Below are 27,596 nucleotides of genomic sequence, written 5' to 3' on the forward strand. Positions count from 1 at the left end.
TTGTTTGTCTATTTTTTACTTCTTCCTTATCTGCTTCCACATGTCCAGATCCTATTTCTCTTTGAAAAGCCAACTAAAATATGAAGTTCTCTGTTTATCCACATAAATTATATTGTGATCCTCACCACATAGATTACTTGCTATGTTCAGTATGTGACTTTGCTGATATGAGATCATTTTAACAATCCTTTGACTTATAAATCAGGAAGAAATATTAACCACACAACTTGTAGAGATTGCCCAAGTAAACAAAATGTTGAAAAACCAAACAGAAAACTCTCTTAAAGAAAACAGGAACAAGAACTCTCATACTTTGCTAAAGGACCATGGATTGGTAAACCACTTGGAAAATCTATTGTTAACAAACTATATTTATACTTGAAAGCTGTTAAAGAGAGTAGATCTTAAATGTTCTCATCATACACACACACAAAATAGTAATTATGTGAAGTAATGGATGTGTTAACTAGTATTATCATGGTAATCATTTCACAATATATGTGTATCAAATCTTCACATTGTACTTACACAATGTATATGTCAATATTATCCCAATAAAGCTGGAAAAAAACTAAAAAAAAAAAGGATCTATAGCACTACACAATTAACATGGTTGAATCTTAAAAATATTGATTGAAAGAAGCCAAAAACAAATGACTATATAATGTATGCTTATATTTATATAGAGTCCAAAAACAAGCAAAACAAACTATAGCATTTAGGGATACATACTTAGAGGTAAAAGCAATGAAATACTTACTGTAACAAGTAGATCAGTAGCTAACTTTGAGGAAAGGGATTATGATAGGGAAAAGAGACAGGCAAGACTTCTAAAGACATTTAATAATGTCTCTTTCTTGATGGCTACATGAGTGTTTGCTTTATGATTTGTTAGCTTATATATTTATGCTTTATGCAGTTTTATTGATATGCTATATTTCTAGTAAAAAAAGTTAAAAAAGAAAAATCAAAGGTTTTTTATTACTCTTTATTTAAAAATATAACCAGATAAACCTTGGTACTATATTTTCTCTGGTTGTCAATCATTTTCAAAATGAACACTGGAAGCATATGGTCATCAACAGTTTAACGAAGCTGTAGCATTTACAGGATTCTCCAATGGGTGCAATAAAATATGTCATAAAAAATTAGTAAAAGATGCAAGGTAGTACACATGCAAGGTGGTACAATGGCAATAACAGCTTTACAAATGTTTACCTGTAGGATTTCTACAACACTTTAAATGAACCTTTATCCTATAAGAATGACCAAATCACTTACATTGATATAGTACATGGCAATTTATTAATGTTGTAAACATTGTAAGAGCCCATAAAATATAGTTACAAATATTCAACTGTTTCATTCCCAGTGAGCATTCCCTTCATCCTTACATTATATAAATATAGCTAGCAGGTTTTTTTTTTTTTTTTTAAACTTTTACTAGAAGCAGATATGTTCCTTGACTTCATTATCTGTTTCATTTTCATCCCTGAATGTGTTGTAAACATAAATGTAGGTCTTGCAAAAACATTGTCACCAGGTCAGCTTTCCAGTCTGGTGACTTTCCACAACACTGTTTGGTATCTCAAAGTGATATTTATCTGTGGAAATACCCACAATTCTGGGAAATTGCTAAAATATCTTTTGAGCCAAAGCTAAGCAGTCTATGTAGTTACTTCCCATCAGGCTGGGAAGTTCCGTGAAGATCTGAAACCCCTTGTTTCCTACTCATGAGGAGCTACTAACCTTATTCTTTGAACTGCAGTCATCAAAGCTAATCTATGCCTGTAGTCACACTCACCCTAATGAGAGTTCCCCTTTCTTTGTGATTCTAAGCACATTAGAGATGGGGATCCTGGCAGAAGCTATAGTTGGGTCCATTGCTAAACAGACATGTTTGACTAACCGGGGTCTCCCAGAGATACTTGGCAACTTTGCAGGTGACTGAATGATGGGGATGCCAAATAAAACAAAGGAAGCCCCGTTACATTTTAATTTCAGAGAAACAATAATTTTTTTTAGTATAAATGTGCCTCATGCAGTATTGGGGACGTATTTACATTTAAAAAAGTTTTCATTACTTAAAGGACATATTTTATTTAAAAGTTATTTGTTATTTATCTGAAATTCCAATTTGATATATTTACATTTGCTAAATCTGGCAACCCTGGACTGGCAGGAAAGAACAAAAAACCAGTGAGCTGTACATTATTACTGTTACTGAATTGACAGTCTGTTCAGGACAGGGAACCATGTCTCCCAGTGCATCTGCTATGGACCTCAGGGAATGCTTGGCAGGGCAGTGTGGAAAATACAAGGTTCATGCTGAGGTCTTTGTGAAATTTATATTCAGCTGTATGAATTTATAGTCAACAGATATCCAAGCAAGAAATACCTCAGACTTTAGTGAGCCAGTATAACTACTTATCTAAAATGCTAGAAATGATACATTCTAATTTTTAAGTTCACATTGGATGTTTTGCTTTGAATCCTTTTGGAAAATAGTTGGGGGATGGTCCTACCTCTTAAATTGTTTATAGTGAACAGAAATCCAATCTAGAGGGTCTTTTTAATAACCAAGCCTGTAGCATTTAATGCACAAGATTTCAAGGCTGAAAGAAATACTTTTCCATTACCTGAGAATACCCAAGATGAATGGGGACCAGGTTATTTTCTTAATGTCATAACTGCGTTTAAAGAGCACAGATTAGAGTTATATAGTTAAATTTGAATAACCTCTCCAACCTAAATTAGGTAATTCCATGATAAACATCACTTTGGGGATTACATTTTCCTATCTGTTTTCTTATTCATTGTGCAAACTAAAAAATATCCAAATACCTATATTCTACCACAGCATGTATGGGCTCCATACATACTTTAATTCTTCAAATGGAATTATATATTAGTATAATTATTTGTCATACCCTACTAGATATTTTTTAAAAAAGGACTCTGGTGATTTTATCTGTATATTTTATAGATCATCATATGGAGTCAGGCAAATTTGGCATCAGTTTTGTTCATCGAAGCTGCTTGTAAGAAGTGGCAGAGTTTGAACTGGGCTTCTAGGGTGAGCCAGCTATGAAAAAACAAAAGATCCCAATTATAATGTGAATTACATTCTTGTGGCTGACACAGATTTCCTTCTTCCTCATGAACAGAACCCAGATTTTGTGCATGGTAGCAATGCATCCAGACTCTAAAAATTACTTTTCCCAGCTTCCCTGATATGATCAGAAGTTCCAGGACAGCATTGTTTAAAGAGATGAGAGGTAATTTAGCTAGCACACCCTTAGGCCCTTTGCCCTTCTCCTTATTTTGCCTAGAATGTGGACATGAGGCTTCAGGAAGTATACCCATTCTGCACCATGAGGATAAAAACCACACATTAAGGATGGAAGAGCAGTGATGACATGGTAAAGCTGCTGTATCAGCTATGGACTGCCTACTTTCCCAGGGAATATGTAGGTAAGAAAAATAAACCCCTAGTTGATAAGCCACTGTAGTCAAATTTCTCTTATCTGTAGCGAAATGCAAAACCTAACTAATTCAGTTGTCGCAGAGTTAAAGGATAAAGGAAGTCTAAGGGCTGGGTGGGAAAAGTCATCCTATGTCTAACAGCATTTGTAGTAGGCACCTTCCTAGGCAGTGGATTTTTGAGAGCATAACGTATGGCATAGGTTTTATTTGTGATTTTTAATGTTGTTGCACAATATGTGGGTTTATTATATTTTCATTTGTTTCCACATGACTCAACTCACTATAGCAATTATGGGTTGGGCAGGGACAAAAATGACCCTAGAGTTCAGCAAGGAAAGGAAGGTCCTTCAGTGAGGCCTCTGCCCTCTGCCCCTGGCCTTCACAATCTGTGGTATCACCAAGAAATGTGATCTGGGTGTAGACTCCTATTGGATGTTCTAAAAGAAGAAAGAGGAATCTGGCCACACCTCCAAAGAAGGCTATACAGTTTCCAAGAGGAGCAAAGTTGATTGGCAAGAGGGAAACGAAGCTGTCCTGCAGAAGGCACTGATTGTTAATGATGGAGCAAAGGGAGGACAATATTGGGGTGGGAGGGTGTCAGCAAAGGACTGTGTGATATGTCCAGAGGCTGATGGAAATATAAGCTTCTTAGCCAAAGAAGCCAGCAGCCCTGTGTCTTAGCACTCTAGCAGGGGTAGAGGAAGGATGGCTGCTCCTTGAAGATCCTAACAGATCCAGTGATGGAGGTGATCAGGGAGATGATGGACAAATAGGGTTTGGAAGAAATCACATAACAGCCAGTTGATATACTGGATTTTGGTGTATGGGTCATACATCTTGGTGACAAACAAAGCTGCCCAGACCTTTTCCTATCAACTCCTCATGAGCTGACTCCTACCTGTATCTCCATCTCTGTCTTTTACTGCTGTCAGGCTTGCTTTTTTTTTTTTACAGCCACTGCCCACTTTTCAGGTCCTTGGAGAGGCCATGATCCCTCCCACCATGAGACCCTTGCACATTATTAAAGGAATTAATAAAACCAGACATTCATTGCTAAGGTGGAGATGTTAGTCCCAGCTATCTCATAGAATTTTACAAAGCTTAAATATGAAAATACTTTGTAAAGCACAAGGTGCCACTTAAAAATTATTATTACGAAAGATGTTTTAGATTATGATTTTCAACAAATGATTCTGAAGAAAAGAGACCAAAAAAATTTTTTTTCTAAAGGCTTACTTGAAACTTTCTCCTCAAGGCCCGGGTCATTACTGGAGTCAGCCCAGTTCCTGTTTCCATATTTTCTTTCTTGGTAAGTGGGGTCCCACCTGGGCTCCTACAAAGGTATTGAAAATATTAGGAGCTGTGTTTTATGCCAACTTTTCAAATGGATTTAGAAACATAAAGATAAGAGCAAGTATTACCTTTCTACATCAACTTTTCTAAGTAGTTTCCGCAAATCTATCTGGCTTTTTCCAGGAGTACTGATAAAATAAAGATATAAAGTTAGAGTTTCCCAAATTTCATCATTTTTCTCAAAGCAAAGCAGTCATTTCTATAGGCAATGCCCTAGAAAGTACCATAGTTCTGTTATGTTAAGAAACAGCAGTAGATGCTGATAGTAGCATAAAGTGCTATAATCATTCTAATACGTAATACTTCTTGACTCAAATTACATGTATAAGAATCCTTCTTAGGGGAAATGACTATGCATGCAGACGATAGACAAGGATGCTCTTTGAAGAGTTACAGAAATGGGTTTCTACCTATGAAATTTACATATAATGAGCTGCATACATCGAAGAAGTCAAAATGGTGCTTTAAACTAATTTTTACTAACATGGGGAAAAGTTCATGACCCATTAAACGGGAAAAGCTGTAACTGTATGGACAATATAATTATACACATACACGTACACAAACATATTTCACTGATTCCAAAACATACTAGTTTTCATATTTTATTATTTCTGAAATTGGACTGCTTTAAAAATTCTTAATGATATTTCCCTCCCAAATTTATTATTAAATCAATTGTGTAGCTTATAATAAATAACATCAGGAAATGGACATAAAAGAGTATATGCCTAGAACAAGACTAGAATGATAAAAACAATATGTTAACAGTGTCTGTCCCCAATGATAGGATTATTTGGATGAATTTTGTTTTCTTCTTTAAACTTCTCTGTGGATTTCCGTTTTTCTCAATGAGCATACATAACTTTTAAAGATAGAAATAAGCAAAAGAAACATCATTCTTTTAAGTAATGGTAGAGCATAATGCAGTGCAGTTCCTTACATTAAGACATTTGTGACTCGAGTTGACAACACTTTGGAGTTGGGTTTCAGGGCAACACGCTGTAGGTCAGAGACAGTAACTAGAGGACTCCGTGCCTTTGGTGAGGGTACAAGCTTTAATTACAAAATGAGACATTATTAAAAACACATTTAAAAATACAAAATTTAACATGCTGAACAATGACTATTTGAGTGCTGAGTATGTGTAAGATGTAGCCACTACTCTACTCAGTTTTTATGCCAAAGCTTCAAAGAATGCCTCTGTCTCTTCACACTAATGCCTAATTAAATAATTTTGGGATCTACACATTTTGTTGAGGCAATCCAAACTACTCAAATCAAATATCAAATAATTACCTTGGAATGGCTTCATAGATAAGACTTTATGCTTATTTTCCATGAAGGGACAAACAGGTTAAAAGCTAACAGGCCATGTGTTGGTCAATGACATCTTACCTTCTTTTCATCAAAGCTCTGTGTCTTCCTTAATTTCACAGTCAGTAGATCTTTAACTGTTATCTGCACAGGTCCATCTTTTTTTAATGGTCCAGTCTTAAAATACATGGGGAGGTTAGAATTCAAGTTGGAGCCAAGCTATCTAGTCAAATGCAAATCCAAATCTAGTTTTTAAAGATTCAGTTAAAAATTAACTCTTATTTAACCTAGGAACCTAGGAATCAAATTCTTTCTACTGAGCTAATTAAGAATGATCCTGTTTTCGGTACCCACGGACGTTTAAGGTCATTGGAAAGGATTCATCAAAACGTAGGACTTTGACAGTAAAATTTAAGAGATGGGCTAGTTCCCTGCAACTATACATCCTCCCCAGGAGTTACTGTAAGAGAGGAGTTGAAGGAGTTCCTAAAATCAAAGAAAAGTTTTGCCTGAACTACCTAAAAAGATAGCTCTGTTCCCATAGAGCAAGAATGTATAGTCAGAGAAGTATAATTGTGGAAAATATAACAATAGGCTCTAGATTTAACTCAGCCATTTTTAAACCAAATGTATCTGTAGTGAAATTCAGCAGATTTTTAAACAGGTTCGTGCCTATCTTAGGGATTCACAAATATTCCGGTTCCCTTGGTAGATAAGTGACTCTAATGGAGACTAGTTCTCCAGCCTACAGACACTATAATTTAGAATCCACCAACTCTTTTTATTCTGACTTAACTCCCTAAGTCACCTTCTATTCTTAATTTGGTTTCCCAGGGAGGTTTTCCTTTTAGTAAAAAGATATTCTGAGAAGCCATTAAGAATCTTCCAACCTACTGGGTCTCATCCATTTATCCTTAAAAAAATCACTTTGATTTCTAAATCCAGCTTCTGTGAGTTCCCATGGGACTGAGTTTTTAAAGACATAATAATTGAGATAATTAAAAAATGGAATCAGAAAAAAACGTAGCCTTCCTGTCAAAGCCCTCAGCCTAGTCTTAACAGGCCACCTGGCTTTACTCCTACATTACACGCTGACCAAAAGATACCTTTACTAGATTTTTTCTTACCTGAAGTGCTTTAGTGAGATGGGATTTTCTGAGCAGCAAAGGTGCTATTGGAGGTGGAGGCGGAGGCAAAGGAGGAGGGGGAGGGGGGGGGGGAGGGGAAGACAGAGGAGGAAGAAGATGGCTGGTGGGCTGCGGCAGCAGGGGAGGAAGTACAGCTCTGGATTCTCCAGGGGCAGTGAAAACACAGGCAGGCACACGTGTAAGTTTACCACTCATGTGACACATCTGACCACAGCTTGGACAGGAAGAATTTTCTGAGACAGTCTGGAAGAAGGCATTACATTTGTCAAATGAATAATAGATTAATTTGTTTCTTGTGGATAAGAGCCATCAAAATAAAATAAGAGCTCAATAAAAAGTATTGAATGCTTCCTCAATATACTACACACTTCATATTTTCTCATTTATCACAAGCTCATTCATTCACTCACTCATTTACTCATTCATACATCTGTTTGTGTATGCTATATGTCAGGCACTGTGGGTACCTCATGGAGCTGACAGTTTGGTGAGGAAGACAAACATTAAACACACATAAACACACTCAAAACAAAACAAAACAGTATTTTCATAAGAGCAATGAAATATGCTCTGAGCATGAATAGTTAGAAGCCTGGGAAGTGATATTTAGCCATAATCTCAAGGATTAATTGAGCTTACCATGTGAAGGGAGATAAGGTCTGGAGGAAGAGTTCTTAGCAGGGGGAAGAATCCTTAATGTATCCAAGAATACAGTATATTCAAGGACTGATAAAAAGGACATGACTATTGCAGGCTGAATTCGGTCATTCCCCCACTCCCTAGCAAATTCATATCTAGAAGCCCTAATCCTCAGAACCTTAGAATGATGTATTTGGAGATAGGGCCTTCAAAAGACGTGACTAAGTTAAAATGAGGCTGTTAGGGTGGGCTGTAATCCAATCTGACTGGTGTCCTTATAAAAGGAAGAATTGAACACACAGGAGAGACACCAGGGATGCATATGCACAGAAAAAAGACCATCTGAGGACACAGCCAGACACCAAAGCCAAAGGAAAGAGGCCTCATTAGAAAGCAGCCCTGCCAACACCTTGATCTTGGAATCCCAGCCTCCAGAACTGTGAGAAAATTAGTTTCTGTTACATATGTCACCTAGTCCATGCTACTTCGTTATGGCAGCCCACATAAACAAATACAATGACCCTCCCTGTGAAGTAAGATGGTGTGTTAAGTGTCTTATGGCTGCTGTAACAAATTATCAAAAACTTGGTGGCTTAAAGCAACTGAAATTCATTTTCTGACAGTGCTGGAGGGTAGAAGTCCTAAATCAAGGTGTCAGAAGTTGTCCCTTCCAAGGTGCTAGGGAAGGATCTGTTCCTTGCCTCTTCCAGCTTCTGAAAGGTATCAGCATTCCTCAGCGTGAGACCACATCACTCCAGGCTCTGCCTCTATGGTCCCTCTGCTCTTCCTTTTCTCTGTGCAGGTTCTGCTCTGTGCCTTCCTTTTATAAAGACACTTATCATTGGATTTATTGTCCACCTACATAATACAGGATGCACTCTTCACCTCAAAATCCTTAATTATATCTGCAAAGACGCTTCTCTCAAATAAGGTAATGTTTACAGTTTGAAAATTAACAAAGGGAAACCTCGCTGACAAGGTGCCAGGAGACCTGCAGGGGAAGCTCTCAACCCCATCACTCCTTGTAAACCTCAGGTCCCACTGGAAGAGAAATGGCCCGGCCAATGAGAGACCGGCACAACTCAGCCAATGAGAAGTCACAATATGTGTCACTCCTACTTTACTCGAACAGGACCGTTTGCTCAGAACAGCCATATCAACTCGGCCCTTTCCTCTATAAAAGGGTATACCTCTCTTTTGTCCTCTGGACATGCCCATGGATTTGTCATAGCTTGCATGCCCCAAATTGCAATTCTCTGCTATTCCTTAAAAAAACCATTTTTTTTTGATTGGTAAAATAACAGTTTTATTTTTAAGGTTGACAGGTTCCAGGAATTAGGACTGGGTTATATGTTGTGGAGCCACTATTCAGCCCAGGACAGATGGTATCTTCTCCATTTTATAGAAGAGGAAACTGAGGCTTAGAGAAGAGAGGTGATTTGCCTTTTTTCCTCTGACTAGTTTATCTGAGGTACAAATTCTGGGAGAAGGGGTGTAATCCTAGAAGCTTCTCTCCAAACCAACAAGTACAATGTTTATTCTTTGAATTTTAGACGTTGAAGATAGGGGCCTTGCTTAGGGGCATTTGGAAAGAATATTTGTAGTTTTTTTTCTGCCTATATCAGCCAAGATAATAGAAACCACCCTGAGTATTAAAAGAGGAGGAATGTAATGTAGGGAGTGGTGATACCACTAATGGAAGAGCTGAGAAGCACACAGAAGACAGGGAGATAGACCAGAGTCTGGGAACAGCCCCAAACCATGAACTCTCTGATGCCAGAGGGACAAAGGGCACAGCAGAATATCCAGATCTCCGGACCTGGATTGACCCAGAGAATCAAGAAACATGATGAGAAACTTACCTAGAGGGAACTGGAGTCAGGGAGACAACAACCTCCACTGGAGAAATCGCACAAGCAGAGAACTAAGGGGGAAAACACCCCATCTTCTCCTTCCCTCTACTCTCTTTTCAATCTCCCGTTAGCCCAGTACAACCTGGAGCTTGGGAAATACTGCTTGAGAGCAAACAGGCCCAGGATGAGCAATTGCCTGCAGCCATTCCCCCTCCTGGTAAAAGCACACTGGGATTCCTGTGGGTGACAACCCCTTCTTTCCTTATCTGATTACGGATTTGTTTTTACTGGAAAATACCAACCTTCAGTGCTTCTCGGAGCTTGCATAATTCACCTTCCAAAATGCAAAACCGTTGTTTTAGGCTGTGAAGTTCTCGGTGGCAGAAACGGGATGGCAAGATGGTATCTTTTAATACTTCTAAACTCTGAAAATAAAAAATAAACAAGTTTGTATCCAGTGAACAATATAAGGACAAGAAAGTGGTTTGATACATGTTTTATAGAAGTGAAGGCAGACTTGACCCCATAATTTCATCTTATCTGAACTTATGCTTGAGCGCTGTGCTGACCTGAGCACACAGACACATGGGAACACACGAGCCACATATGTAGAAAAACTGTACTATTTAAAATAGGTATGTCAAAAAAACATACCTGGGCCATACAGTTCTGGCACCAGTTGTATATAGACCACACTTTATTTGTCCATAGTTTTATCGCATCTTTGATATTGGGAAAGTTGAAGTTCCAGGATGATCTTAGCCAGCTTCTGCTAAGGGGTGTATCTATTGAAGGAATAACCACTCTGTAGGAAAAATAAAATCAAACACATCAAAAACTCCTGAGTTGGAATAACAGCCTCTAAATAACAAGATGGCTTTATAATATGACTTAGGAGCACAGACTACCTAAAGCCAAATTTTTCATTAAGCAATGAAGTTCTTCAGTCATCAATTCATTCTAGAATTCTGAGATTCGTTTATGCAACCAGTATTTTTTGACTAAATAAAAAAATAGTCTAGTAACCACAATGTTGCTCATGTAATTGAATATTAACGATACAATAAATAAATAAATATATAAATAAATAGGCATCAAGGATTCAGTAATGAACAAAATAGATAAAAGACTTGCCTCATGATGTTTACAGTCTCCTGGAAGAAAGTTGAAAATATGTAAATAAGCAATATATATGGGCTGTTAGTTAGTGAATACACATTAAAGAGAAAAAGATAAAGCAAGAGACAGGGAATGTGAAATGGTTGGTAGAGGTGAATTTTTAGATAGGGTCTCCAGGAGTCTCATTGAGAAGACACCTTTTGAAGAAAAAAACCTAAAGAAAGTAAAGAAGCTAGCAATGCAACTATCTAAGAGAAGAAAAATCTAGGTAAGAGCAATAGTGAGTGCAAAGGCCTGGAGGTGGAAGCTTATCTGAGATACCTGAGGAATAGCAAAGAAGCCAGGATGATGAGGGTGGAGAAACTGAAGGGAGGGGATTAGGTGATAATGTCTGAATCAGATCATTAAGGCCTTGTAGGTCATACACAGGACTTCACTTTTTACTCTGAGGGAGAAAGACATTGAAGAGTTTTAAGCAAAGAGTAATACGACATGATTGTAACAGGCTCACTCTGGCTGCCTTGTTGAATACACTGCAGAGGGGACAAGGCCAGAAGCAGGAAGACCAGGGTTAGAAAGAAACACACAGGCCCAAGATGGTGTCACTTCTGTTATGCCAAGTCACCAAACCAGGACCTAATCTTAAACCCAACTACGGTTTCAACCTCCCCCTTAAATGTAGTCAGGGATTTTCTGCTTACCATCAGGATACAATAATCTGTCACATGAGCCTTTTCTATCTTCCCTAAAAGAAGATGAGGTGATCTGCATTATAAGATCCCCTGTTTCCTCTAAGAGAAAGTGACCTTGCCTGAGAAAAAAATCCTTTCTTTTCTTATCTTTATTTTCCCACCTTCCTGTCTATAAAAACCTTCCATTTTGTACAATTCCTTGGAGCATCTCTCTAAATCCAATTCATGAATCACTCAATAAAGCCAATTAGATATTCAAATTTACTTGGATGGATTTTGTTTTTTAACACCAGTTAGGGAGCCTTTTCAATATTCAGGAGAGATAGAGAAAAGGATGATATCATGGTTACTGCTTTTCAAGGACCTATTTGTTTTAAAAGTTTTTCTATAAAGAAAGCTATCACAACAAAATGTGAAAAGGTATGTTATTGTGAAACCTAGTACCCGGGGGTTCCTATAACTTAGAGTCTCTTTTAATAACACATTTAAGTCCTCCGTCCCAGAGAATAAGGGGCCATACATTACCAAAATTAAGATTTAAATTCTAGTCCTATTCCTCTTTCATCACTTAGTTACCAGATTCATACAATTAAATTGAGTAGGAAAGGAGAAAATACACAACACAATTCCTTGCAATTGTTACTTTGTTTGAATTCCTAAACTGTGGATGCCACAGAAAATTCATGAAATTTTTCTCAGTTAAAATTTAATTTCAGATAAAGAATGAATAATTTCTTTGTATAAGTATATTGCAAATGTTGCATGGGACAATACTAAAGAATTATTCATTATTGTTAAAAAAAAACCCCATAGGTCCAACTGTTAGGCAGAAAAATAGATATGAGCATGTGGAGGATGAATGAATAAGGCCAGTAAAGCCCACTAAATGGGAATCAAAGAGTTAACTAGGTAAAATCAGAGAGCCAGAAAGGACTCACAGTTAATGACTCCTCCCTGGACCCAAACCCTTTGCGATGTAAGTTCATTCCACATACTTTGAATTTGGGCTGACCTTGAGACTTGCTCTAGCTAATGGAATGCAGGTGAGATAGGGCAGAGACATGGGACAAGCATCATGATTAATTTTCCTAAAAATATCAAGATATAAATAGCATAGTAAGAACAAGAGGGACTTATCTTAAGGCTAAGTTTCCATTTTAAAAGCAGAGCATTGGGAAGTTGGATTCCTAACATATTCTTTAGTAATCAGCCAAAAACCTATCTTAAGGCAAGGCATGCATGTTTTAACTGATTTATTTTCAGTGCTTGCAGGTATCCACTCTCTTGGAGAAGAACAGGATCAATAAATTCCTTGTGTTAGGTTTATCTTACAAAATTATCTAGAAGACTGACTAGATAATGACATAGTGTCTCTCACCAGAGATAGACATCATGAGATCCCATGAAAGCCTATGCCCCCTGACCCTTTATCCCATTCTTGAAAACCCTTAAAAGACAGAATCCCATATTTTGAGTGTGCCTCTTCTCTGAGGTTGCCCACAGTCCCCTTTCTTCGAGTGTATACCTTTTTGCCTTAAATAAACTTCTCACTGCTCAACTTACTATGTTTTGTCTCCGCACTCTTCCAGTAGAAGTAAGAGTCTTTGTTACTTTGCTATTTCCTTCTATTCTCCAGGCTTAAGCACAAATCTTCACTCTGTCTCTGTCCTACCTCAGATAAGTAGGGAGAACCTGCTGAAAGCTCTGATTTGAGCTTGTTAGTTCCCATTACCTCGGTGACCAGACGGAACTGCAGCTGTGCAATCATGCTCTTTAAGACCCTGCCTGGAAATCTCCTTTCTTTGCTTTGGGAAGTTCTCAGAACATAATCTCACTGCATCCAGTGCTCTGTGGCTCCCCCAAATCCTGGGGTGGTAGAGACTTAGTTCCCACACCGTGCAGATCCAAGTGGACACTGGATGCCAGGTGACACTGGCTTTAGTTGTTGGCAGGAGTTGTGCCCTATGCCGAGCAGGAGTTAATGAACTTCCTTTTTCTCTCTCTTCTTTACTCTCTGCTGACTGCAAGGTGGCTGCCATTCCCTGCTACTCTCACTTTAATGAATTATTTTCTCACCTTGTACTGACTTCCCTATAATGCCGAACCGAATTCCTCCCCAATACTGCAATTAAGTTGCTCTATGCCAGCAAACTAAGACTTACTACCAACCTAGCTTAGTTTCAGCCCCCCAGGAATGTAACCTTCAACTAGTCAAGTTCAAATTTAACTGGGCATTCTGTATTTTTATTTTCTAAATCTGGTAACTGTATCCTAAACCGATCAGATTAAAAATTTTTCTCTGTTGCTCATTATGCTTTACCTTTCTGGTGAGGGTGGTGGAGGGGGAGGTGTGATTAGCTTGGACTGAGAGCGAGAGGCTTCTTTTTTTTTGAATAATCTTTTTGCTTTTGCTTTTAGCTTTCTTCTTCGTTGCTTGAATTTGGGCATGACTTCTGTAGAGAAAAATTTGTTGATTTTTTTATTGAAAAATAACATACAGATATAGAAAATGCACAGATCTTAACTCTATACTTCAATGAATTATCACAAAGTGAACACACCCTTATAACCACCACCTAGGTTAGGAAAAAGGTCACTTACCAGAATCCCAGAAATCCCCTCAAGTGGAAAAAAGTTTAAACCCAGGTTTACACTGTCTCTAGAAGACCTTGGCTTTGCATTACTCTCTAATTTTGTTTTGCCTATCTTGCTTTTCTTCAGTAAGTCAAGTGAATTTCCCTTTCTTTATAACAGAGAAAACGGCCATAGCTGGGTTATAGTCAGTTACTAAAAGGAAGTAAATTTCTTTGCCAGTAACATTTACTGAGCACCCACTGTAACAGGTGGAGTTTGTCATGGAAGAAACAAAATTAACCATTTACTTTAAGTCCATTTACTTTTAGGCCCCTTCACAAACATTTTAATAATCCTTACTACCCTGCAGGACTGAGAAATAATTTTTATTCCGTTTTTTACATAAGAGTGAACTGCAACTTAGAAAGATTAAATGAACTGCCACTGTGATGCAATAAAGTATTAAGTCCACTACAGTGAATCTCCAAGGAGTCTCCGAGTCTCTAATACATGGAGGGGTTGTAAGTCTCGGGAGGGGAAATCCCAGGGCAAAATAACTCTAAAAGCCGAAATCAGTCAAAGGGAGAAATAAAGTTTAAAATCTGTTTATTGTTCACAAATTGCAGTGCGAGACCTCCTCTCTTCCCTGCTCTAGCAGAAGCAAAACCTGCTCTCCCCTCACCTCTCAGGTACGGATAAGCCCTCCTTGACCAGGTAATTACCCATTGATATGGAGATAAACTTCTCTCCACCCCCTGAGGAATGATGCAAATACATTAAAGCACTTGTTTCCACCGCTGAACGCCTATTGATATGCAGATGTTCTAAAACCAGGCAAGATATTCTGGAAATGTTACAATTTTACCCACAGGGGCGATAGTAAATTAAACAGGAGATACACAATGTGATAACAATTACCCTAAGCCTAAAAAAATGGATGTTTCAAAACACTTATTTTAAAGCATTTTTATGCAGTGTCCACGATATGTAGATTTTAATCCACTTCTTTTCTGAAGAAAATTAAGTCGGAGCTGCTTTGATGTAAAGAAGGGCTTTGCTGGTTTCACTTGTTGCTACTTTAGGAACAAAGACGTCGCTATTCAAGTAGAACTAAAAATGGTCTCAAGGGCTGGGCCTCCTTCCCTTCAAACTTACATTTGAATAGGAACAATCGGCCTTTTTAAAATACACATTCATTCCACTTTTGTTCACCCAGTACTTCCAGTACTTGGTATGCAGCTCCAGGTTAGCTCAGCTCTCAGATTCCACTGGCTGGAGAACAGAACCACTCTCCTCTCCACTGTGGGTTGTAAAACCTCAGAGATGGCCTACTGTAGTTCCATCCATTAGGGGTGATGCACCCCTAATGACAATGGGTGATGGTGCATATATCAATAGCCCATCCAGGAGAGAAAGTTCTTAAGAGCATCTTACTGAAATATTTGCCAGGTCTCAAATTATTGCCAGAGTTTTCCTTAATTGCTTCTAGAGGCTTGGGACACACACCAATAGTTAGCTGACTTCACCCTTATTATGTCACATTTCCTACCTGCTGAAATAATGAAGGAAGACTAAGCAGGGATTAATAAACACAAGGGATAGCTAAAGAATTGATTAAAAAACAAAACAAAAATATTCTGAATGAAGATGTTTAGGAGAGCCTTGGAGGAAACAACAATCATGTAAGTTGCCTAGAAAAAGGTTAAACTTCTTCAAATCCATGCCTATGATAATGACTGCGGAAGGCCCAGAGTTCACTGGTTGGTATTTTTCTGCCTAACAGGATCCCCCAAATCAGAGACTTCCATGGTAACCCCCCTTCCTTGTCTGCCATCTGCCCCCTTGCAGGCCTCCCCCTTTCTGTTCCCTCTCTCCCCTGGATGTCTTTTGTCAGAGATCTGACTGACACAGAGAACAGGCCTCTTGCCTTCTTTTTGCCGATATTCCTCAATCCGTGTTATAAAAATACTTTAGAAAGGAGCGGATGCTCTGGTTAAATTTGGTGGACTGACTCTGTTCCTTTATCTTCACCCTGGTGGTGTGCTGAGGTTGGCACACACTGTTACATTTGCAGGAAGTCTGTGAGTCAGTTTTAAACACATCCATCATTAAAATTAAGTTATATGAACTAAAAATTAGACCATTTATATTTAAAAAGGTAATACATATGCAAAACTCATCACTTCCTACTGATTTTATTATTACCTACATTCTTATTGTGTGTATATAGTGAAAATGCTATAGAATGGTGTTACTGATAATTTCTTCTCAACTCCACACTCAAATTTCCACACTGGAAACTTGAAATTGTCCTTGATGGAAGTATTTATGTTATTATAGTAACTGGATAAATAGACACGAGCAGGGAGGGGTTTGGGGACTTTGGCCCCGTAATAATGTGTTTACATTCAGTTAGACGCTTGTTTACAAGACTAAACATTCTGTGTAAACTGTTCTCTGGGGATGTGAGGATTGAGTGTACAGATACCAGACCTAACAAAAGTGACTAGTTCCTACACGGAGGAGCAGCTGGCCCTGAGGTCACCTCAGAGTGCATTATATGCTCAACAGCATACTAAAAATCACATCCCTTGGCACCATCACGGGTCTGAGGAAGAACCATATAAGGACAAAAAGAGGGTGTCACTCTGTTATCCCAGAAATCCCCTCCCTATTCCTAGAAAACACCACCTAACCCAATGAATATTCCACTCCTGCTTAAACTCCAGCTGTACGACCTTGTAACCCGAGCCCCACAGCACTGCCCGCCTCTGGATGAAGGACGTCGACACTCTCTTCCTTAGGGTGCACCACTTTGCTTTATTAAACTACTCCTCGTAGTACCTGCTTGACCTGCTTGTGAATTCTTTCGAGTCAGAGCCAAGAACCCTTCCACGGGTTGAGGTCTCACCTAGTGCACGGGGAGATCCCCCTGGATTGGATTGCCTGACATTTTGGCGACCACGAAGGGACTCAGCACAGTACTCGTTAGCGGTCTAAGGACGGACGAATCCTATGCTTCTTTAAGACACTCATTGTCTTTTTCTCTTGGATCCTTGGTGGTTTTTGCTGCTTGGTGGGCATGGCTGGATCACTTGAAAGCCATTAGCACGGTTGCTACCTACAATAAGTCTCCCGTGTGAAGGTAAGTTGGTCACGGAATGGGTTAGATTGGCTCTAGGCTACCTGCCAATCTCGAGACAATGTTTGTGCATCAAGGTACACTGAAGCAAAGCAACCCACCCAGCGGCACATTCTGCCTATCGGTTGCAGTCTCAATCTCAAGTCCATTTCCTCCACTCACGGCGCTCCCCGGCGCTTAGTCCACGCAGTCTAGCTTCCTCTCAGTTTCTTGTCTATCCCCGTGCCTGCGTTAGAGCAGGAAGGTGGTAAGATTCGAGGCAGCAGGAAGGGAGAGGTGGAAGTGGTAACCTTTCTAGGTGGGTTTATACCACACTGACTAAAATTCACGGCTCAAAGGCATTTAGTGTCTTTGAAGGTTTAGGACAGAGCTAAAATAGGATTGACTAAAATTTGCCAGATTGGATGCATCTCTGGAGTCTGTCCTCCAGCGCGGCAGCTTGCTGACTTTCATGTCTTCTTCAGTAAGATGGACAGGTTTATTCTGTGGAGAAGCTGAACCATTCAGGTGCTAAATTCTGGGCCACCAGACATACCAATAGCAAGACCATGTGTGTGTCAGCATACAGGAGATAAGGGAATGGTCTTGCACTGAGGGGAGACTTTTTTAATCCCCTTCCTTCAGCTCCCAGAACACAGGCCACCAGGTTTCATTTCCTTCCTCAAGCCACATCCCTCGTTCCCTGTACAGGAGACTAAAAAATTTCTCTCCAGGGAAATTGGCTGGCCCCAAAACAAAGACCTACAGATACTAACATTTGGGGTTCTCCCTTGAATGGTCAAGTCCTTGATCAAATACCCACTGTGGTGCCCACAGGTTGACAATACCCACCTCCCCTACTTTGAGCTTCCAATCTGAAGGGCCCCCACCCATAAGATGGCGAACTTCCTGCTTCTCTTCCGGGTCCTCGGTTCCCACCGGCGCCACCTGAAGCCTAATCACCCCTCGCCCCCTAATCCCAGCACCTAGCCAATAGCCACCAGCCCCGTAGAAGTGACTCCTCAATCAGCTCATGCCCCTTCCTATATAACCCAGCACCTTTCCCTAATAAAGCGGAATTCTCCGGTGAATTGCTGCTGTGTGTCGCTCCCTTCCTTTCATTGGTGCCGAAACCCGGGAGACGGGACACCCCAACTGGGCCCCGTCTTCCCCCGACACCAGCAGCAGCTTGCCCTCGTCCTCTTTTTCCGGCGCTGGCTCCTCACACTCACCACTCCTCTCTGGCCTTTGGGTAAGTTTTCCCCCGGAGCGGGCCGCTCTTCCCTGAGCTATTGCAGCGCCATTGACCGTGATCATCCGGCAAGGCCCTGACGCTCGGGGACGAGGAGGGAACTCTCCCCGCCTCAGGCCTTCACGGCTGCGGCGGACCCTCAGGCCCCTCCTCCAACAGCCATAAACGAGGTGACTCCTTTGCGGATGAGAACGCTCCCTTCCCCCCCTCCTCCTTCCGTTCCTTCCGCCAAAAATTCCTAGTACTAGGTTCCTCGTGACTCCAGTGCTCTGCCTTCTTAGAGAAGTCTGGGTGACGACCCACACTTCCTAAGAAACCGACTCGTATACGAGTTTCCGCAGACCCCCAAGGATCATCGGGGACGCCCTTTGTCTCCTTGCCGTCTGCTCCCAGTCCGAGGGTCTCCGTTCGTCTTCCCCTGTTTGTCTCCTTCTCTGTCCTTTAGCCATGGGAGCCTCCTCATCCCTCCCTGAAAGCTCACCTCTTGAATGCCTGCTCAAGCATCTAGCCACCCTCTCCCTGACACCTGATATAAAACCAAAACTTCTCTGCAAATACTGCTCCCAAGATTGGCCGACATACCCCCTAGACAATAACAACCAATGGCCCGCAGGGGGAACTCTTCATCCTAACATCACTCGCGATCTCTTTAACTACTGCCAGCGCCTGAAAAATGGAAGGAGATTCCCTATACTGAAGCTTTCCGCCTCCTCCTCCCGCCTCCCTCGCCACCGCCGCCTCCTCCTCCCCCCGCCTCCCCCCAAGTTCTCCCAGCCTGCAAGCCGTCTCCCCCGCAGAAGCCTCCCGCCCACTCCCTTCCCCCTCCTCTCCTACAACAGCCCCTCCCCCTTCCTCCCCCACCATCTCCTCCCCCACCTCACCCCCCTGCAGATCAAGCCTGAGCCTTTCAGCCCCCCTCTAAGTCCCAGGAGCCTCCTCCGTCTTTGCCCCCATCACCTGTTTCTCCCCCACAGACTGAGCCTGAACCCTTCAGTCCCCCACTGCCGTGGGTCTCTGCTCTCAAGATATCTTCACCTGCCGCTTAATAGCAGGTCTGAAAAAGGCAGCTCGTAAAGTAGTCAATTTTCAAAAGCTCCAAGACATAATTCAAAGGAGTGAGGAGACTCCCTCCGAGTTCTTAGACAGACTCACCCAAGCCCTATCACAGTGCACCAGCCTGGACCCAGAAACGCCTGATGGGAGACATGTCCTTATGACATACTTCCTAGCTCACAGCTACCCCGACATTAAAGCTAAACTCAAAAAGTTAGAACAGGGCCCTGCTACCCCACAGACTGAGATCCTAACAGTGGCCTTTAAAGTCTTCCATAACCGGGAGGAGGAGAGAGAATGCCGTAAACAAAAGGCTGATCAGGCCAATTTCCAAATGTTGGCCCAGCTGATAAAACCACAACCTGGGCGCCCTTCTACAAACAAGCCCTCCCCCAGGAGCTTGTTTCAAGTGCAGAAAAGAAGGACATTGGTCAAGGGCGTGCCCCTCCCCCAGATCTCCTACCACCCCATGCCCCAGATGCCACAAAAAGGGCCACTGGGGGTCTGATTGCCCAACCACCCAAAGGGGAGGCTGGATGAACAACCCCCATCCTAAGCCCGCCATAGTGGGGCTGGCAGAAGAAGATTGACGGCCCGGGGGCTTCTCGCCCGACCATTTCCATCACCAAACAGGAGCCCAGGGTTACTTTAATAGTAGATGGTTGCCCCATCTCCTTCCTCCTACATACAGGAGCCACCTTTTCAGTCTTGCAAGAATACTGGGGCCCTACCATGCCTGCCATTACTCCTATAGTCGGGGTAGGAGGTAAACAGATTTTCCCATTAAACCCCCCCCACCTTTTATGCACAATCCAAGACAATCCCATACTTTTCTCCCACTCCTTTCTGGTTATGCCCCAGTGTCCCATCCCTTTACTAGGACGGGACATCCTTTCTCTCCTCCATGTTTCCATAACTATATCCACTCCCAGAGCCCCCAGTACTCCCTTTCTGATGGCCCTCATAGCCGACGACTCCTCTCTACCCAATGAAAGCTCCAGTTCCGCCCTCATACACCCTGTAAATCCCAAAGTTTGGGACATTACAAGCCCCTCCGTGGCTCTATGTCCTCCTGCCTCTATCAAATTACGTGACCCCTCTCAGTATATCTGTCAGGCCCAATACCCCCTAACCACTTCAGCCCTCATAGGCCTTCAACCCATCATTCAAGATCTTTTAAACAAAAATTACCTCAGACCCACTCACTCCCCGTTTAATACCCCCATATTAGCTGTTAAAAAAAAAACAATGGATCTTTCCGCCTTGTCCAAGACCTTCGCCTCGTCACAATGGCCGTCGTCCCTATCCATCCCTTAGTTCCAAATCCATACACCCTTTTATCGTGGATCCCTGCCTCGGCCTCCCACTTCTCAGTCCTAGATCTCAAGGACGCATTTTTTTTTTCCTATCCCTCTGGACCCCTCCTCCCAAGATGTTTTATAGAAAATGGCTCCTCTCTGACCTGCCCGTTCCCAAAACCAAGACAGAAATCCTTTCCTTTCTAGGCCTGGCTGGGTATTTTAGAGTGTGGATCCCTAACTTCTCCCTGTTGGCAAGACCCCTATACGACCTCAGCAAGGGCCCCCCTGAAGAACCATTATCCTCCTCACCCCAACACTTCTTCATTAAGCTCCGTCAAGCCCTTGTGGAAGCCCCAGCTCTCCATCTTCCTGATTTGTCGAAGTCCTTCTCATTATACATTCATGAGAGGTCCAGTCAAGCTCTAGGAGTCCTAGGCCAACATTATGGCCCATCCTTTGCCCCAGTAGCTTATCTTTCCAAGCAATTAGACCCCACAGTTCGGGGATGGGCCCCCTGCCTACGGGCATTAGCCGCTGGACAGCTCTTGCAGAAGGAAGCTCATAAACTGACATTCGGGGCGCCCCTTACCATTCTGTCCCCACATCACCTAAAGGATCTCTTAACCTAGAAAAGTTTACAGGCTCTCCCTCCCTCCAGACTCCTGACCTTACTGCCCTCTTTCCTCCAAAATCCCGTTCACCCCCTTTGCCATCCATACCCGAATCATGACTTTTTCCTCCTTTACTGCTCTCTCGCTTTTTTCCTCATTCCTATTGTCTTCCCCGACACCCCAGCCTCCTTTGTATGGCGATTCAAAGTCAGACAGACTTACACACAGCAACAAACAAAAATTACTGCCCTCATTGCCACATCAGACTGCCCTCTGAAAGGCTGCTCCGAGCCTTTATACCTCCACTTTCCTCCCTCCACTGAAGTGTTCACTAGCAGCTACCTTTATTCTCCCTACCTCTGCTTCCTCTATGACCAAAAACAAGCCTGTTGCAGGCGATGGCCAGACACCTATGGGGATGTCCCTACTGGTCTTGCGCCATTCACTACATGGGTAACTCCCGGTACCCACAGTATTACTTCAATATTCTCTTCAATACTAACAAACCCCTTCCTTACCTGGCTTTGGCCCATTGCAGGCCCTATAATAATCATTCTCCTCGCCTGTCTCTTCTTGCCTTGTAAAGTTTATCAAATCCCAAGTCGGTAAAATCTCTAATCAAACTTTCAATCAGCTTTTACTCAGGAACTACCAGCTTTTAGCCACAGAAGATCCCTCACCCTCACGTAACCTCCTCACCACACGCTGAGATGGACCCCTCTCTCCGCTGGAAACTGTTCCTGGAAACAATGGCCGCAGACGCCTGGCTTCTGGCACCCGTATCCTCTTGGCACCATTAGAATCACCAAGTCCTCGACCTATGGTTACAGGGAACCTTCATTGATTTCCAACCTGAAGAAGTCCCCATCTACTCGTCCTTACTGTGGGGAGTCCTATCAACCCTTTCCTCCCAGTCCTCAAGCCCTCACTCCCTTCTCCGCCCCTGTTCAGCAGGAAGCAGTCAGAGAGAAAGCAACGTCCACAACCCCATAGAGGAGAAAGGGGGGAATTGAGGGCTCCCACCCATAAGATGGCGAACTTCCTGCTTCTCTTCCGGGTCCTTGGTTCCCGCCGGCGCCACCTGAAGCCCAATCACCCCTCGCACCCCTAATCCCAGCACCTAGCCAATAGCCACCAGCCCCGTAAAAGTGACAACACAATCACCCCATGCCCCTTCCTATATAACCCAGCACCTTTCCCTAATAAAGCGGAATTCTCCGGTGAATTGCTGCTGTGTGTCGCTCCTTTCCTTTCACAATCAATCATCTTTTTTGCACCTTCCTTTGACATAACAGCCAAGGATCATCAGTCATTTTAGGAACGTCTCTATCAAGAAAGAGATAAAAATAAACAAACAAAAAAAGTATTTTCAATTCAAAAGGAATGGTAAGAAAGTAAGAGCAGAAGGAAACTTAGGAAAAAAAGGAAATACATTCAGACAGTGAGATAATGCGTTCATAAAACAAGAATGATGAGAAAAAAAAATTAAAATAAAAAATGTAAAAGGTAACACAATGGTTTGAAGATAAAAGTTTTAGGAGGGAACACAGAAAATGGAGAGACTTTTATCAAATGAACAATACAAAAGTAATCCCCAGAACTGGAGGACTTGAATTTCCAGATTGAAATGATCCACTTAGCATAATGAATAAAAGAAGATGCACACTGAAGCATGTCATTTAGAACAAAAATAAAGAGGAGATTCTAAAAGCTTGAAAAACAGTCTAGATACAGAGGATTGAGAATAGAACGGCATCAGACTTCGACAGCCACACTGGAATTCTGAAAGAAAATGTTTTCAATCCTAGAATTCTACACCTGGCCAAACTTTGAAGTGTAAGGCCCAAATTAAGATGAACAATGGGAATATTCAGGAAAATGGTAACCACCAGTCACAGCTTTGCAGCTGGTTTAGGGCAGGGGCCAGCAAACCTTTTTTGTGAAGGGCCAGATAATAAACATTTTTGGGTTTGTAAACCATCTGGTTTCTGTTACAACTCAACTGTGCCACTATAGCACCAAAACATCTGCAAACAGTACTTAAATAAGTGTGGCTATGTCTCAACAAAATTTTATTTATGGTCAATGAAATTTAAATTTCATATAATTTGTATATGTAACAACATATTATTCTTTTAGTTTCTTTTTCAACTACTAAAAATTGTAAGAGCCATTCTTAGCTCATGACACCTAGAAAACAGTAGTTTGCTAATCCCTGGTTTAGAGCACACGCAGCCAGTGAAGTGAGCAGGAGTGGGAGTGGCTTCAGTAAAAATGTATCTAAGGAAAAAAAAAAATAGGTAAGTTACCTACTGTGGTGGACCATTCTGAACCAAGTTTACTGTTCTTCTGTAAATTTGGGGCCAAATTACTAGTAAGTGCTTAAGAAATGAAGTATATAGAAAATGGCTAGGAAAAAAATCATATAAGAAAAACACAATCACAGTTAACACTATGTTCAGCTGTTCCATAATATTTAGTAGTATAAACACTGAATGTTTAACCAAAAATGATGATATAGGTATATATTGAGAAGACGAGCGAAAGTGGAAATCAGTAATTGTCTAAATGTATATAATGTCTAAAACTGAAGAGTTTGGAAGAGCATTAGATACTCTGCAGAGAATAATTGTCCAACTAGATGAGTATACAGCCTTGTTTCTCTAGGTTCTAACACCTATACTTGTGCCCTTTCCAGAAGAGAATGAGACATACAAATTCTTTTTGCTGGATTAGGTGGGGTTCCAGTTGCTAACAATAAAAAGAAGCTCACTCATTCTTTCATGATTACCCAAATCATTTTTCCTATTTTTTTAATTGAAATGTGCTCTTCTTTCCTTTTTGCTTGCCTTGTTTTGAAAAGAATTTAAGGCCAATTAATAAAAACCTGTACCACAACATGTTAAAAAACAAACAGGCGAAATAGGTGAATTGATAAAGAGGTGCAAACTTCCAATTATAAAATATATAAGTCACAGGGATGAAAAGCACAACATAGAGAATATAATCAATATTGTAATACCTTTGGATGGTACTACACTCAAAGTGGTGAGCATTTTGTAATGTATGTAATTGTCTAATCACTATGTTGTACACCTGAAACCAATATGATATTGTGTATCAACCATGCTTCAATAAGAAAATTTTTATTAAATAAAGGAGACAATCTATAAGGAAAAAGGAAGTGAGGAAATTAGGATACTCCATTATAAAATATAATATATAAAATATATATTATATATCTATATTCAGATACATGAATCAGAACTACTAATTAATTCACCTTGTCCCTTCTCACTATTCCTCCCTTGTCTCCTAACTTCAGTTGCCTTGGCCATCCTTCCCGTTTTTGTCTTTTGCTATAGTCTATTTTCCCTACTCTTTTTATTTTGAAAAATTTCATAACACATTGAGAACATTTACTAGAAGAGTGTAATTAACACTCATATCATTCACCTAGATTCAGCAAATGTTACCTGTTAGTTATCTCTCCTTTTCTACAGGTGTGCATGTCTGTATAATATATAATATATTATAACATGTATTATACATAGTATACAAAGTATAGTATAACCGTATATTCATATATATCTTTATATGTAATTTATATAATTGTATATAATATAAACATATGTCATATATATATTTATACACACACACTCCTATACAGAAAGATAACAGTTGGTGAATATAGATGAATGATGTGTTTATTATACTACTGTTGTAAAATTTCCCAAGATTTTAAATTTTACAAAACAAAATATATAATATATACATGTATATAAATATATAAATATATATACATACATAAAAGCTTTTAGCTTTTGGCTGAGCAGTCAGCTGCAGATACCATGATACTTCATTCCTAGATACTTTAGTTGAGTTTCCTAACATAAACATGTACATTCTCCTACAAAACCACAATCAGAGGAAATTTAACCTTGATATTATCTAATAAATAGTCCATATTTAAATGATCCCAGTCATCTCCCTTTCCCTGTCCCCACAGCATTTAACTGTAGTGTCTTTTTAGTCCCCTTTAATTCATAATAGCTCTCCAGGCTTTTTTATATAAGTATTTGCCATTCTTCATATTTATATTTATAAGAACCCAGGCTAGCTTTTTTGGAAAATGTTGCCCAGATTGGATTTGTCTAAGTCTTCCTCCAGTGATCTTCTTGCATTCAGTCTTTCTCTCGGCCAGTTTCGTTTTCTACACTGTTAGAGTTCGTTTTTTAAACAAAAATGTGGTCCTGATAGAACCTTGCTTAAAAGTATTTGAGGGTTTCTTATCACCCACTGGATAAACCAAATTCCTTAGCATATCTTTCAAAGCTTTTCACAAGTTAGATCTAATGACCTTTTGCAGCCTCATCTCATTCAGTGATCAAGCAGTTTGTAGTCACATATACCAAAGACCAAATACTTCCTATAGTATTATCAGCCTTTCATTCTGCTTGGGGTATCCTTTTCCAGGCCATCTTATACATCCTTCAGAAAGATTCTGTTATTTTTTCTGATATTTTAGTGCTTATAATTCACCATGGTAAATGCATGGTAAGTAGGTATGGTAGGTTCTGGGATACAATTCTGAACAAGACCAATAATAGTCTCTGTCCTTATGGAATTTATCCTGGCTCAACATCCCTTTGCGCTTGCTTCTTTCAGCACTTTGCACACAACAGTTGTATTGCACTGTAATTTTTGTTTGCATTTTGTCACCTGCTGGACTGCAAGCTTTTCTAGAATATATTTTATTCATCTTTGTTTCCCCAGGACCTAGAGTATAGCAGGCATTAAATAATGTTTAATTATTTAATTAAATAATCATCCCTGCAAAGTGTTAGCTAGCAAGTGTTGTCTTTCAGTTTTGGAATATACTTTAATAAAATTAAATTACGGAAAAACTCTTGGTGAGGAGGGTTTTCAGTTCCTCACATCATACCATAACCTTCCTATGGTTAAAGGATTGGTCCAAAACTATTTCCAGAAGGAAGATGGAATAAATTAAGAGAGTAAGAATTACAATCATTGGCAGGAGTTGGCACTGCTGCTTCTATTAACACTACACCTGTGATACGAAAAGTGCTTTTAGTCAAGGGTCACTTCCAAAGCTGTGACAGCAATGGAATTGATAATTGCATTTCATTACCATTTTTCTAAAACACATCTCTATGGAGGTTTCTTACACTTTTACAGTTCTTACACAGTTCAACTAATTCTTCTTGAACATCCATAGAAGGTATTTCTGGTACTTTCTTATAATTTTATGTTTTATGCTGTGCAGCATTGCTTTTTTAGTTATTGTCTTGTTTCTCTAAAAGATTGCAGCTTTCTAACGCCTGACCCAGCACATTAGGCACAAGTAAACAGGGCACACTTTTAAAACCGAACTCTCACAGAACGTCAGGCAATATTAAGACTCTATCAAGGAACACAGTAATATTCCCTGTCAAGAAATGCATGTTTAACGTGCATAAGAATCACTGGGGGTTTCTTGTTCAAATGCTTATCTGATTCAATAGGTCTGCGTGGGGCCCGATAATTTGCATTTCTAACAAGCGCCCGAGTGATACATAGTTGCTGTTGGTCCGCAGACAGCACTTTGAGTAAGATGGAATGTGTGAAAGTAAGGTAGATGCGTTGCTCCAAAATATATTTTGCATAGCGTTAATTAAAAACAAGTAAGGTTAGGGTGGAGCCAGGCCGAGCACTACTTACCCACCCTCAAATCTCCTCTTCCCCGCTCCATCTCCCCTTCTGGTCCAGCTAAAGACCCCACCTCTAAAAACCGTAAGAACACAAGCAGCAACAAGCAGAGCTACGGAAGACACGAGCCCAGGTTACAAAGGAACATATCCCTGCACTTACTAGTTTAAGAGCCTGGGGATTAGATGGAGTCCAGGCAGTGGCCTTTCTCTCGCCGTAAAGAAAAATTCAAAATTAAAACCTTTTTGCGGAGGAACCAATCGTAGCTATGGTCTCTCCACAATTCGCTCTCCCAGTAGTGTGATTGGCTCAGGTTGCACCACGCTCCGGCCAATCAGAGCTGAGGCGCTTCTTGTATGAATAAGGGA

General features: G+C 40.6%; 1 protein-coding gene across 2 annotated transcripts; it reads right to left on the minus strand.

Moving 5' to 3' along the window:
* Positions 1-696: 696 nt before the first annotated feature.
* On the minus strand, positions 697-27,489 carry PRR11 (proline rich 11). 2 transcript variants are annotated; one of them, XM_036879925.2, is made up of 10 exons: positions 27,391-27,489; positions 13,928-14,060; positions 10,451-10,601; positions 10,099-10,221; positions 7,284-7,547; positions 6,238-6,333; positions 5,783-5,895; positions 4,908-4,967; positions 4,723-4,819; positions 697-3,085 (listed from the first exon to the last, which is right to left on the minus strand). In XM_036879925.2, exons 2-10 carry the CDS (start codon positions 14,053-14,055, stop codon positions 3,017-3,019), a joined length of 1,101 nt encoding a protein of 366 aa, XP_036735820.2. In that variant the 5' UTR covers positions 14,056-14,060; positions 27,391-27,489; the 3' UTR covers positions 697-3,016. The 2 variants fall into 2 exon arrangements, with proteins under 2 accessions (XP_036735820.2, XP_036735818.2); XM_036879923.2 differs by lacking the exon at positions 27,391-27,489 and adding an exon at positions 27,241-27,375.
* Between the last annotated feature and the right edge of the window lie 107 nt (positions 27,490-27,596).

The sequence above is a fragment of the Manis pentadactyla genome, chromosome 4 (assembly GCF_030020395.1).
Source record: "Manis pentadactyla isolate mManPen7 chromosome 4, mManPen7.hap1, whole genome shotgun sequence".
In the NCBI taxonomy this organism is placed as follows: domain Eukaryota; kingdom Metazoa; phylum Chordata; class Mammalia; order Pholidota; family Manidae; genus Manis; species Manis pentadactyla.